The sequence below is a fragment of the Loxodonta africana genome, chromosome 25 (genome assembly GCF_030014295.1).
Source record: "Loxodonta africana isolate mLoxAfr1 chromosome 25, mLoxAfr1.hap2, whole genome shotgun sequence".
In the NCBI taxonomy this organism is placed as follows: domain Eukaryota; kingdom Metazoa; phylum Chordata; class Mammalia; order Proboscidea; family Elephantidae; genus Loxodonta; species Loxodonta africana.
Genome location: NC_087366.1, coordinates 27976816 through 27991916, shown reverse-complemented (window position 1 = coordinate 27991916; position 15101 = coordinate 27976816). Strand labels below are relative to the sequence as shown.

At 42.1% G+C, this 15101-nt stretch overlaps 1 protein-coding gene across 1 annotated transcript in view; it reads right to left on the bottom strand.

The window, feature by feature from the left end:
• TNR (tenascin R) overlaps positions 1-12791 on the bottom strand; it is an 80873-nt gene extending 68082 nt beyond the window's left edge. The window contains exons 1-3 of the mRNA XM_023549248.2: positions 12610-12791; positions 5466-5625; positions 2254-2369 (exon numbers count right to left, since the gene is read on the bottom strand). Of these exons, the coding sequence (XP_023405016.1) occupies positions 2254-2369; positions 5466-5625; positions 12610-12690 (357 nt within the window). The 5' untranslated portion in view covers positions 12691-12791. The remainder of the gene's footprint in view (positions 1-2253; positions 2370-5465; positions 5626-12609) is intronic.
• Positions 12792-15101: the final 2310 nt, after the last annotated feature.

Below are 15101 nucleotides of genomic sequence, written 5' to 3'. Positions count from 1 at the left end.
TTATATACACATGCAACATGTTCTAAACTAGGACATTCCCAGTTTTTTATGAGTTGAAGCTGTTATTTTGCTATATCTGGGGTTTCTCATGGTCTTACCTTGGGCACAAATCTGTCAATATTTTGTTTCCCCTTAACCTAGATAAGTTAGGGCACAGTGACACATTGACTATGAAGTACAAAGAGAAGAAGAAGGAAACAGGGTCCAAAGAAAAGCACAAAGGAAAGAGGAAGGAAAAGCATTGGTAGGAAAGGAAATGAGAAAGATCGTCTTGATGATGTTGGGTCCAGGTTAATATTTTCTGTGGGTATTCCTGGAAATGGAAGAGATATGAGGGGCCTTTTTTTGGCATGCCTTTCTCCCCTGTTCTCTGGTCTCTGTTCACATCATCCAGAGTGTGCTGGATGTAATTTATAGCCATACTATTATAAATCAGTCTGATAAATGTTCCCCAGTGGCCTCAATCTACAGATCAAGAACTTTTACTCCTTGTGGCTACGTGTTTGACCTTGGCCTATCCTGGCCATCCCATCTCTTATTCAGTTTTACATGTTAGATATAAAATAGGCAAACCTGACATCATTTTTTTTCTGCCTGAGCAGCAGGTGATATGATTTTTTCTGCCTTCTTATAAATCTAGTTGCCTGTCATACTTTATTGGCAATTTCAACTAAGTATGGGAGACACTAGGTGGTGCAAACAGTTAAGTGTCCAACTACAAATCAAAAGGTTGGCAATTCGAACCCACCCAGAGGCTCTTTGGAAGACATACCTGACGATCTGCTTCCAAAAGGACACAGGCTTGAAAACTCTACAGAGCAGTTCTACTCTGCATACATGCAGAGTCAGAATCAACTCAACGGCAACTAACGACAACAAGACACATTCCATATAGAATGTATAGAATGTCTGTTTACAGGTATTATCTTGTCATGACATGACTACATACACCTACAAGAATGGGGCAACCCCTGGTTTAGTAGACAGAGCCCTGGACAAGGATGTAGAGACCTGGGCTCTCACCTTTGGTTGTGTGACGCCATTAAGGTTCTCTAGCTCTTAGTTTATGTAAACTAAACTAAACTAGATGTAAAATGAGAGGTTGTACTCTGTGAACTTGAAGGTCTTTTGTAGCTTCAACAGACCATGGATCTAAGAATTCTGAAGTCAAAGAATGGTGAAATTATAGTTCCGTTAGCCAAAAATATGTCATTAAAAATTACTTAAGTCTGACAAATGACTGAAAAAAGAAACAGCTGTTTGATTGTTTGATGCTGAAGGATGAAGACAGAGGCAAGAAGTATGAGTGAACTTTATACCTTCATGAATGGTACAGGTAGGGAGAACACGGGTAAGGTCAAAAAATTAGAACTGGGCAGGCACCTCTGGTAACTTGGAAATGCTAGTTTTATGATTAATAAAATAAAATACTTCTTTAAAGAGTAGAAAGGAGTCAGGATATTTTTTTAACTCAAAGACTGACAATTGAATTTGTTTAAAGAGAATTTTGCTCAATTAATACGTCATAAATTTGGTAGGAAAAAATTTAGGGAAACCGAGGTGCTTTGTGTTATGTCTCTAACCTTCAGAGATTGAAGCCATGCAAGCTGACTTTTAGGGCAACTGTCTGTAACAGAATGAGGCTGTGGCCCATGTGACTAATTTAGTTTGGCTTTTCTTATAGCCTAAAGATAAGCCTCAATTTTTTGAGAGTCTGGCTTTCAGACCGGCTCAAATCACAGCTAACCAAGTTCTAGAGCTTTCTGAGCAGACAGCTGAAGATGGCAGCTGCTTCCTAAATGCTCCTGCTATTCAAGACCAGGGTGCTAGGATTGGGGTCACTCTTGTTAGTCAGTCATCACCACACCTTTGTGTAAAGAAAAGTTCTATAGCTCAGGCACCACCAAAATGCCATTTTGTATCCTTATTGGAATTGTTGTTGGCTGCCATGGAGTTGATTTTCTACTTAGAGCAACCCCACGTAACAGAGTAGAATCGCCCCATAGTGTTTTCTAGGCTGTAATTTTTATGGGAGCAGATCACCAGGTCTTTTTCCAGCAGAGCCACTGTTTGAATTTGAGCCACCAACCTATCAGTTACCAGCTGAGCACTTAACCGTTGTGCCGCCATGGCTCCTTCCTTAATGGAATAAAGGCAGCCATTAGATAGCACCTTCCTTGCTGCTCTTAATTCTAAGTTGAGGGTGTGAATACTCCAAGAAGGCCATTTAGCAGTCTGGCAGGTGGGTGTTACCTTTGGAATGAAGCTGATCTCCCACCCATCGAAGGAGAATGAGAAGGGCTCCCACTGCACCTCCACGGTGGTTTCTGTGATGGTCTTGAATTGCAGCCCTTGAGGCCTGGAAAGATCTGGAACACAGCAATGTGGGTGACAATGTCATAACTATCCAGGACAGGAGCAAAGAACATCACCTGGTTTTGTTTTGGTGAAGTCCCTCCATACCGTGGCTGTGGTGCCAGGTGGTGGGCAACCCCAATCTTATTCTGAACACAGTGGGTCCAGTGCAGGATTGGCTCACTCTATTGTGGCCTTAGTGCTCAATGTCGGTGGAATAAATGACCAAGCTTAACAAACACAATTTAATAAATAATTTTTAATACTTTCTATTACATAATGGGCTAACATTAATATTTAAAAGTAACACTCTCCTTTCCTTACTGGTGGTGTAAATCTCGTTATTTAATGTAATGCCTTCCTTTAGAGAACTTGAACACTATCTTAGGAGGCTTCCCAAGAGACAAGATCATGGCAGATATCAGTGGTACCGTTCCGTACACAGGAAAAGGGAGGTGCAGAGTGTTGGCTAAAGGTGTGCAGCAAGCCATCTCCAGAATTAAGGCTGGAATGCTTTTCTTGATTATCTGAGGTGCATTAAGAGTATTTTGTTTAGTTTTAAAAACTAAGCCTAGAACAATCTAGATTTTTCGTTTCCTGTACTCAAGCAAAGAAAAGGCACACACAGAGGACAATAGCGGGTGCTTGGATTTTTGCTCTCACTTCACTTTCTCCCTTTTTATCTCCAATTTTTCCTCTTCTCTCTCTGATTCACTATTTCTCTCTTTTCTCCCTCACTGGCCTTTGCCTCTCTGTTCTTGTTGTTTTCTTCTGATTCCTTAATCTTCCTTTCTTTCTGCCCCTAGCCCTTTCCCCCCAACCACACATACATGTACCCTTACATGTACACATCACACACACATGCACAGGTTCAGTGAGGTGGAAGTATGCTTGTCCTAATGGAGTTCCAATTACCAGCCCTGAGATATGACAGCATGACTTTTCCCAGTTCCCCAGGGAGCCTGTTCCCACTTTAGCTTTGCCTCTTTTGGGCTATTCCCATTGGAAAACTAACAGATTCTCATTCTTCCTGTTTGGAAGCTTCCTGGTTCTTCTTGGTTGAAAGGCAGGGCTGATTTTGAACCCACTTGAAGGCATGTCAGGTGAGTTTACAAGATTTTGCCCTTGTTTCCTGGGAGCCTGCCTGAGGGGGTGCCCTGACTTGCCATACTAAACGCCACAGGAGGTGGAAACTTCATCACTGCATTTGAATGTGGATCAGAGAGGAGACCTTGGAAGTTGGGCCAGGCACTTGCAGTGACGACTCACCCAGAGCAAGGTGGGAAAGGCAGCAGATGGTGATCTGCCTCTATACAGAGTCCTAGCAGATATGTAAATCTAGTTCTCAGGCAAGGCACTAGAAGACTTAATAAAAAAAAAAAAAAGGTCAAACATAAACAGATATAATTATAGGCATACTAACAAACGCTCATAGAGAGAGTCCAATGTTAAATTGGGACTTTTATCGCTTGGAAAGCAAAGGGGCAAGATGGCTTCTTAAATACTTTCCCCTCCGCCTGTCACTATCCTGAATATCCTACAAATCTCATTTCAAGTTCTTGAGCCTCCATGAAGCCTTCAATGGCCAATTCTGCCTATGCTAACTTCTCCGTTTTCTGAACTCTCATGGCATTTGTAATACAATCATCTTTTCATTTGAGACTTAAATAAAATGAGCTCAAATTCCTTATCTTATATTTGATGATGGAAACCCTGGTGGCATAGTGGTTAAGAGCTATGGCTGCTAACTAAAAGGTTGGCAGTTTGAATCCACCAGGCACTCCTTGGAAACTCTATGGGCCAGTTCTACTCTGTCCTTTAGGGTTGCTATGAGTCGGGATTGGCTCCATGGCAATGGGTGGTGCATATTTGATAATTCCCATTTACTGACCCAGGACTTTTATGAATTCTGAAGGGCTTATGTTCCCGTGATCACCTCTTGTTCTGGTCTCCTGTTGCTGCTAAATCTGTGTCACTCATAGATCACCTCCTCTGAAGTTCTCTCTTCCCAGCCCTTTTTCCTTGATATCCCCTAAAACCTTTCCACATAATGCACACAGATATTTGGGTGCATGACAGATATTGCAGTAGGTTTGGGGTGATGAGGTTGTAGAGTGGCATCCTCACCACTGGAAATTTCTCTGGCCTAAATTTCTTTGCAGAGCATCCTTTTGGTGTTTGAAATTCCAAAGTAATACAGGCTCATCATAACAATTTAAGAATTCAGAAATGTACAAAGAAAAAAAAATTGGAGCTTTCCTATCTCTTTCTTATTCTACTCTTTGATGTAGTTGGGGTTAATAATTAGCATGAAACTTTTTGTATTTTTTCTATGGTGAAATAAACACATACAAAATATAAACTCATAGGATTTTTTTCCCTGTTAAAAACAACAAAAAAAGAAAAGCTGTTCATTTTTTTAAGGAGGACAGTTTAATTTGCTTTCTGGCTCTCTCTCTATTTCTTTTCTTCCCATTGAATCTTTCTAAACTGTGCTCCGGAACCTCAACTTTTATAGTCAAAAGGACTGTCAACAACAACAACAAAAATAAAATAAATTATTTTTAAAAATGGGCTGTCAAGATATCTTGCTAAACAAAGGACCATGAAGAATTTTCGCTGCTTCTCTCTGAGGAGAAGTGGATGTTGTCATTTCTGGTTTGTAAATAGGATGTTTCCCCACTCTGTTGTCTACTTACATTCTGTAACATACCACCCAGCACTTGCTTATTATATGCCCTATTTCACATCTCCTGGTTTTGAATCCTTAAATTAACTAGACCAAATGTTCAGATAAATGTCATACTTTACTTGATTTCTAAGCACAGTCTAGCTTACAGCAAATCAGTATTCAATCATCAAAGTACTTTTTGTCCTTTTGACTCTAAAATTTATGGGAGCTGCTTGAATTTGGGAACTCTTTTAATCGGAAGTGTCTTTTTAACTATGTACCCTTTTCTAAGTGAGTCACGCCTAAAGCCCTTCCTCTCAAAAGTTGTGATATTGCAGGCATCCCTGAAGAATTAAGAAAAGACACTACTGTCATGAATGCCCATGATCTCATGTAGGGGGAAAAGAAAAATGAAGCAGGAAGGGGAAATGGTACATACGGGTGGCCACCTTGGCAGTGATGGGAAGGCTGAGGATGTTGCTAATGACAGCGTAGACGCTGATGTTGTAGGTGAGACCTGGCTCCAGCTCCTTGATGGTGACACCACTCCAATCTCCAGGCACCCGCTGCTGGAGCTGGAGGCCCCCCCGGGTCATCGGCTGGTAAGAGATCACATATTCCGTCACTGCCATCGGCCCGTCCCATTCCAGCTCAATGGACCTGTCGCTGATACCAGCCACTCGCAAGTCCTCTGGAGGGGCAACTACCGGGAGGCAATACACAGACAGCATGAGCTCAGAGGATTGCTTTTCCCATCCTGGACTCAATTTTGCTTCTGCACATCTCACCCCACATGCCATGTCTATGTTTCTGCTGGGCTCAGTGGCCTTGAGTGATTAGGAAGTCCCTTTGTGGGCAGGTTCTTGTCTTTCCCTCATCTCCACGGGGCCATAAGCTAGTGGTGTGCTGGAGCCAGCTCCTAAGGGCTCGTGAGAGCTGAATGTTATATTTTCAGGGATTTTGCAAGACCCTTGTTAAACAGCCATTATTAAAGATTAAATTATATTAAAAACAAAGAAAATACTCAGAACTCATCACTTCCAAATTGGTTCGCTACGTTTTACTGTTATCTACGTGGTGAAGGTAATTTGGGGCCCTGGTGGCACAGTGGTTAAGAGTTAGCCTGCTAACCAAAAGGTCAGCAGTTCGAATCCACCAGCTGTTCCTTGGAAACACTATGGGGTAGTTCTACTCTGACGTATAGGGTAGCTATGAGTCAGAAGCGACTTGATGGCAAGAAGTTTATGGGAAGGTAATTTTCTTGTATGTGTGTGTTGGAAAGACTATATAATTGTGTGCTCCTGCACATCTCTCCCCAGCTCCACGTTTAATGATGTCATGCTGGTAGGATGAAATTGGCCAGGAAGGAAGTATTTACACAATAAAACCAAGCCCGTTGCCATCGAGGCAATTCCAACTCATAGCAACCACGTAATAGAAATTGGCAAGTACTACAAATCAGGGCGTTTTTGTCCTTCATAGAACAAGTTGCATTTAACAGTACACCAACAGCCATGATTTTTGGTAGTTAAATAAGTTACTGTCACCAGATCACCCTGGGAACCAATATCTGGTTTGGCAAGTGGAAATCAAGAGTCATTCTTTGTTATCTTGTTGGAGCCCTAGTGATGCAGTGGTTAAAGTGCTCGGCTGCCAACCCAAAGGTTCGAACCCACCAGCCACTGCACAGAAGAAAGATGTGACAGTCTGCTTCCATAAAGATTTACAGCCTCGGAAACCGTATGGGACAGTTCTACTCTGTCCTATAGGGTCATGATTTTTTTTTTTTTTTTAATTATCTTGCAAAATATAAGAAGTCAATACAATAAGTCCTGGATACCACGACCTGATGAAGACATTAAATAGCCTCTTATTGTAGGAGACTGTTCAGGTTTTGAAAGAAACGTAACTTGTATTCAACAGGTGTTCATTAGCCATGACCTTGGGGTTCATGATAAAGAAGTATGCTTGAGGGCTTTCTTTTTACTCTCTTGTCCTATATCTCAAATTCTACTGAGAGAATTTCCAAAGATTAAGCCTCATTGAAATAACCTTTTATGTATGGTTCCCTTACCTTCACCAGTAGTGTGGACCTTAAATAATTAAACCTTTAAGAGCAATTAGGCCCTGCCCTCAGATTAAATCAAAGATTAGGTCAATGTTTGAATGGCCGTAATTAACTTATAAGTTTATATGGAGTGAAGGCTTTGATTAGTTTAGAAGTTGTCATTGGTTTTTGCTCTGGGTAATCTCACTCTTTCACCATCTTTCTGGGTAATCTCACTCTTTCACCATCTCAGGTTAGTAGGACTAGGTAGGCCAGGTGCTTTTCACAGGACCATGTGAGCCGAGAGAGCCTGTTGGTTCTGTCATGCACACATATGCACCCTCAAATCCCTCAGCAAAGGCAGAAATGGGAGCCCTTCGACTAACCTCAGATCATGGAATGGAAATTAGGGACGTGTATTTGTGTGCTAGAATTTTCTTTGGTTGCTTTCGTAGAGATTACAGCCTTGGAAGCTCTATGGAGCAGTACTATTCTGTCCTATAGTGTTGCTGTGAGTCTAAATCGACTCGACAGCAACAGGTTAGATTTTGGTTAGGTATCATCTATAATTCCCATATTATAAAAGCTTAGAATTGTGCTAAGAGCCTTTAGGACAGCCTGTATAATGTGTACAAAATTCCTTGACCAAGGGAAGAAGAGCTAACATATATATAGAAGCTGCCAGTATTTTGCATAATAATATCAAACACTTATTATACACCAGGCACAATGCTAAACATTCTTACGTGGGTTATCTCATTTCCTCCTTGCACCAACACCATGAGATAGGTATTACTATTACCTTTAGTTTATAGATGAGAAAACCAAGTCATATAGCCAGCAAACACAGAAACTAGGGCTTGAACTCAGGCAGAATGACTATAGAACCTCTTAACCCGTATATAATACTGCTTAACATTTGTATAGCATTTCGTTGTCTATAAAAATGTGTTCATACATGCCATCTAACTAGAATTAAAAAAAAAAAAATCTTTTAAGCAGCCTTATGAGATAGATCAAGTAGATATAATTATCCCAAAATTACAAATGAGGAAACTGAGTCCCAGATAAAGGGACTTGTTAAATGTCAGGGAGTTGGGTCAGAGCAGAACAGACTCTCAAACCCAGGTCTTCTAAATTTAATGTTCTTTCCCCTATGATTTGTAGAGCAGGTTACAGATCGTGCCAGGTGTTTAATTTAATTTATAAACAGCCCCCCAAACTAAACTACACTAGGGAATAATTCAGACCATCTTGTAGGATGTGATCTCCAGATTGGTGCTTTTCCTAGAGGAAAGAAACTTCTTAAAAAAAAGATTCTGTAGTACCTGCCTACTGTGATTAAACACACTGACTCAAATTTTCCTGTGTAGGACTTCTGCTGTTATCCTGATGGAAATGGCCATTCCAAATTTTGAGTCACTCAACAACTCTTAGGGCATATGGAGCAAGTCATATATTTCTTTTTGGCTCCTTCTTCCAGAAAATAAAGCTAATAATGGCAGTGAAGCGTGATCTGAGCAGAGCATTCTGGGATTTTAAAGTAAAAAAGAGGTGCAGAAAAATTTTTTTTTATCTTGGCAACTTGGCTTAAGAACCAAGCTTAGTGTTAAAAACACTGTTTTTGCCTCTGACTGAGAAAGCAGCGACTGGTGTCATTCATAGTGGAAGTGCTCTTGTGAGCCATGTCTTGATGGAATTGACCATCATACTCACCCTACAATTTATCGGTAGTTGTGTACATCGGGTGCAACGATTCAGTAGTAGAATTCTTGCTTTCCATGCAGGAGACTGGGTTCAATTTGGCAGCATTTTGTTCTGTTGTGCATGGGGTCACCATGAGTCGGGAACTGATTCAACAGCAGCTAACAACATACACTGAGTAACAGTAATCCTTATAAAAAACCCACTGCCATCGAGTCGATTCCGACTCATAGCGACCCTAGAGGACAGAGTAGAACTGCCCCAAATCCTTAGAGTACTAAATAATATTGAACTACAAAGAAAATTATAAAAGAGTCATATGTCTTGATTCAAATCGTTTATGGTGGGTGCAAAGGTATCTTAGTCTTACTTTCTTTGGGATTCCAATTCCAAAAATTGGGAAAAGAACAGACTGGTAAAAAGAAATGAATTGTGTTCTGAGGAATCGGACTTGCTTATCTGCAAAGATGCCACGTCGTTGACTCTTCAGATCTCACAAAATTTGCCCTTGTGTGGTGGAAGCAGTTGGAATTAATTCTATGATGTGTTTTGCTCTGAAGGGCAAGTGATTTCAGGTGCCAAAGGTTGGATTGGCTGTATCTCTGGCAGAGTCAGAAGGCTGGCAGTGATGAATCTCCACAGGTCTGACTGAAGTCCAGGGAACAACTTTCTGGATTGTCCCAAGACCCTACTCTGATGGTTCCTGTATCCCTCTGAGTCACCAGGAGGTTTGGCCAACTATCCAGCCAGCTCCCACACTAACGGCCTTCAATGGGGCAGATGAGGACAAATGTTTTAATATGCTTCTCTATCCCATCTCTAACGCCTAATTTTTTATCATTTGACAGGGCTCAGCTTTCATATCAAAGGGCTATTTTTGTGTATCTGTGTTGCTTTTAACATTTTCATTCTCAGTTCTCTTCTGCTTAGCATCCCAGAGAGGATTAAAATGTGCTGGAAGTTGGTGGGAGACCAGGGTTCTCATTCTTGCCCCACCATTAATTAACTGTCTGGCTGTGGGTAAAATCTGTCTCTTTGGACTGCTGCTTTTTTTAATTTGTAGAATGAGAAGCCTGCAGTAGTTTATTTCTAAGGGCTATTTTAAGTACTCATATGCATGAATTTTTTGTTCTGTTATATTTACATGGACAGAAAACAGAGGGAGAATGGTTGACATTGGGTCCCATGGCTCACTATGAACAAAGATCAAGGCTAGGAGTCAAATATAGTGGTCTTGCAGAAGTATTCAATTGCATTCAAGCTATAGAGGCCTGGGGGGCCTCAGAACGAAAACTACCTAGCGGCCAGCTATATTCCTTGCCCTTACCAAGAGAAAAGAATGAGCAATGAGGAAGTGCACTTTGTGTCTCCCCATGTTTTCACCTTTCTATCCCCTTCTCTCTCTCGTCTTCTCTCCTCCCTCCTGGGGGCAAGGGGAGCAGTAGTGAGGTAGCGTGTACACCTGGCCAGAAATGTCAAACAGTTGATAATAGCTCTGTCTCCTACAGCCTTCTCACAAAGAGCAAGCAAAGTGGCACTTTAGATAATGATCTAGATACTTCTCTGGTAGAGACCTGTGGCGCTTGTTTTAAAAGGCAGGCATTAAGAGCGCACCTTCTGCAATGAGTGGTGGCTCCAGGGTTGCTATAGAAACAGATGGAGATTATGCAACTGTCCTCCCTCACATACTTTGGGAGCCTGTAAAGTAATCTAGCTGAGCCTACAGAAGTCTTCCTCGAACAGCACCCCAACCCCAATGCCCCAATGCTGTCGCTCAAACAGCACAGAGGTGTTGTGTTGGAGGTAACATGTGCTCCTGGTTTGAACTTGACCCAGTTGTATTTACGGTAGAAATGGCTGAGTCATCCCTGAGGTCACCATGAGGGTTTATCTCCAATTCATTTTGGACCCCTAAATCAGATCAAGATTCTGTTTGCAAACAGACCCACCTCTGGAGAAAAGCAGGTCAAGAACGTGACAGGTATGCCCAGCCTAACAATGATCAACTTTATTAAGAAGCACACGTACTATAGAATACCCGTGACACAGAGATGGCCCAAACTGATCCCTAGCATCCTCCAGATGAGGCCTCATGGAGTCTTTCCAGACTATTTCACCCTCTGGGTGGGAACAAGGAACATTCTTCAGACTTGCTTCTCCAGGAACTGCCTACTGACTTTGGATTCAGAAACAACAAGGCTTAATGTCTGCTTGAATTTCCCTTTGGAACAGTGGGTGTAATGCATATTTATATGTTTAGAAAGATGCTTCAATTCTCTAAACAAAACTAGGAGGTTAAGTGAAATAAGTGGATATGGCCAAAAAAAGAAAAAACTCTTAAGGAACATAAAAATATATTTTTTTTCCTAAGCACTGCATTCTTGTTGTTATTCTCTTCATTAATGCCACTGATCTTTTGGGAGAATTTAAGCTGAAGTCATATGTGCAGGAACCTTGTCTTTGAATAGCCTGCAATCTAAACGGAAACCGTTGATGATGCTGAAGAACAAAAGGCTGGTGAATTTGCTTCTCAGGACTTCCCTCTTCAACTATGTCAGAAGGCTGATCAGAAAATTCCTAGGATTGACAACCCAGAAGATCTATCCTTTTTTTTTTTTTTTTTTTGGCTGTACTTTAGGTGAAGGTTTCCAGCTCAAGTTAATTTCTCATTAAAAAATTTATACACATATTGTTTTTTGACATTGGTTGCAATTCCCACAATGTGACAGCATGCTCTTCCTTTCCACCCTGGGTTCCCTGTTTTTTTTTGGTGTCATTTTTTTTTTTTTTTATTTTGAATCTTCCCAATGGGCGTTCTGAGCCTATTATTACAGACTGAACCCTAAATGGAAAAGATCAATTGCTTAATCTGTTTTGTTAAAAACACAAACAAGATATACCAGCAATTGTTATTGATTTAGTCAGAAGAGGGTGGGCAATAATGAAATGATGAAAATAATATGATTTTTTCTAGGGAAAAGACTCACCAGTGATTATATAAGTATTTTCTCACTGCTGGACTTGAATCTTCATTTTAGGATATCACCTTTCTGTCAGTTTACCACAGTGTAGCCTACCTATGAGGTTGGTTCCAATATGTTATATAATTATTTGGAACGAAGTGAGTGATGTCCTCTTAATATTCTGTACTAATTGTTAGAATATGAGTTGCTGCTTTTAATACTTTATTCCTGTTTATGTTTAATTCCTTGCCTATAAATACTTTCTTTCCTATGGATACACTAGGTCATTGCATGAATTAATAACACCTTCCTATTTTTTATATATAGTCGCTATGAGTTGGAATCGACTCGACGGCACTGGGTTTGGTTTTTTGGTTCTTTTTTTGCAATCTGTAAGCTCCAAGATAACCAGAGTGCCTTACAGACTACCCACCATCTCACACAGTAGGATTATAAAAGGAAATGTCCCTCGAACATGGCAACAGGTGAAGGAGATGATTTTGGGCAGGTGGAGCTCTTAAAGTCCCTCTGAGTTAGAGGAAGGCTTTGCATAAATAAGCTGGTCCCATGGCCTGACTCTCCACCCTCCCCTGCCACCCAAGCAGAGTGGAAAGTTATCAACATTATTACCATTGCCTTTATTCTAGTGCTTCATGAACCTGACCTTTTCTGATACTTGTCCTTTTCCTCCTTTAATTCACCTTGTCAACATAGCGATTAACTCATGAATCTTCTTGGAAAGCAAATAAGTACAACCCAATTGGGAACTATTTTCCCTAAAATTGACCTTCCCTGCCACCTCTCTTTCCACCTCCTATTGGCTTGCTGAGCCTCCCTTGTCAAACACCCCAGAGAGTTCCCCTTCCTACCTGTGGAGCAGTCAGGGCCTTGGTAGCCCTCTTCACAGAAGCAGAGCCCCTCCTGGCAGTGTCCTCGCCCACTGCAGGCATTCAGACACCGCCTCTGGCCGCAGTCCTCACCAACATAGCCCTCCTGGCATAAGCAGGTACCGTTGGCACATCTCCCCTTCCCCGAGCAGTCCCCGGGGCATCTCAGCTGGCTGCAGTCCTCGCCTGTGTAGGCCTCTTCACAGACACACTCCCCGTCCACACAAAGCCCCCGGGAGCTGCAGTCCGTTGGGCAGCGGAGCTCAGAGCAATCATCTCCGCTGTATTCACTGTCACAGATGCACTGGCCATCCACACACACACCCCGGCTGGAGCAGCCCAGGGGGCAGTAGGGCTCTGAGCAGTTCTTGCCAAACCAGCCTTCGTTGCAGATGCAGCCACAGGACTCGAGGCTAAAGTTACCGTGGCCACTGCAGTGAGGAATATAGTCCAGTTGTCCTGGAATAGTCAAGGAGAAGGTCAAAGGGCAGCAGGGGCCTCTCCTGTGCAATGGTGCATGCGGAAGGATGGACAGAGACCTCTCCTCACTCTCTGATCAGATTTGTTTTGCTGAGAGTTAAGTGTGGTACATATTCAATTTAATAAGTATGTTTACCTCATATGGGTTGTCTGCGCCTAGCACAGTACGGGAACAAAGATGAATGAGACCTGGCTCAGGAACTCACCTTCAAGGTGTCTTTGGTTGGGTTCCCTAGAAGTAGACATTAGATGAGGATTTGTGTGAAAGTGACTTATTGGAAAGCATTCCTGGGGATTGGGGGGAGGGGGCGAACTGGTAAGGAAGGAAGTGGAGAAGATTGGGAAGGGAGGGGGCCCACACCAGGATGCATTGTTAGGGAAAGTCCCACTGAGGATAGCTTGGGTTCAGTCTTGGAGGGGACTCTGGAAATAGTGTAAGTCATACTTCCTCATGGATTAAGGTCTGTCCCTGGGGAAATGTAAATTCCCACACCCTTCCATTCTCTCTTCAGGCAGGACAAGAAGGTTCTGGTAGCCCAAGAACAGCCCTCTGGCAAAGACACCCAGGCATTGGCTGTGGAAGTGGAAGGGATCAAGGGGATGTGGGTTGAGCACTGACAGAGTCTGTTTCAAAGAAGAAGGTCCCGTTACAGAGCCACCCTACTCCCTCTCCTTCATCTACGAACTAACCCATTCATTAACTAACTTATTCAGGGTCATTCCAAAGGATTCCTGGAACCTCAGTCCCATTTAGTTAGTGTTGGCTGGGGTCCATTTAGAATTCTATGCATATCTCTGTCCTAGCCCTTACCACAGTATAACTACAGTGGCTAATCTATCTGTCTTGCATGATTCAAACACACTTATTAAATAAACACAAACTGAGTACCTGCTCAGCATTCTTCTCTGCTCTTGGCCCTGAGCTATGAAGTCAAGCAAGTGAGTTATATCTTTGTTTAATTCTGCCACTTTACACAGCCTTCCATAGCCTGAAATGATACTACACTGACATTGCTTATCACAGCTCTTCCCTGTAGATTTTTGCCAAGTTTGCCAGGGAGCCTGGTAAAAAGCCCATTTATAGAAGCCACCTGGCTTCATGAGTAGCAAAAGGTCCTTGCCCATGGAAACCCATGACTTCCCTTGTTCTCCAGCTCCACTGAAATAGTGAACAGACTTGACTGTTCTCGCTGGAGAACAGGAGACTGAACAACTGGACTCACTCGTGTATTCTTCAGATTGTTTATTTATGGATTTGCTTATGGGGAGAAGAAAGAGGTGAGAAAAACCCATGAAATATTTCACTACTCAAAGACTGCCCATCATTTTGGCATCTCAGGCTGAACGTGTCTGATATCTCTCTGGACACACCAATCACCCAAGTTCTGTTAAAATTCCTTCCTTAACACCACCTATGTGAATCCCGTGAAAGCCTTGAGATATTAGACCCTATAGGCATGAAAGTTGGAACACAAGGTAGTCAAAAAAGTCCTCTTCTCATTGAAGAATGGAACAGAATGAGTTTAAGACACATTTTTGGTGAGAAAAACTGAAGGCACAAAAGGGGACAGACTCAATTTCTACTCATTGGTGGGTCAACTGATAAGCTATTGCTTACATGGTGCTAACTAGAAGCCAAACTCTCCTCTGAATAGTTGCTTTTGTATTTAAAAGTTCTATCCTACCACCATTTTGTACATGGGGAAAGAACAGTAGCTTGTTTAGGCCACAAAGTTGATAAGTAGCAGAGTTCGGATTTGAACTCAGGAAGTCCGGCTCTGAAGACTTAATCATTTCTCTCCTAGAAGTAAAGGTAATAGTTCATAAATGTTACTAGTTAAAGGGCGGATGAGGCTAGAGGAAAATCCTCTGAATATTCAGGCTTTTCAGGGGGTAGGGGCTGGATAAGCTCTGTGTGTGTGTGTGTGTGTGTGTGCACAGATGTGTGTATACATGTATGTGCATGTGTGGTGTGTGTGCATGTGTGTGTGCAC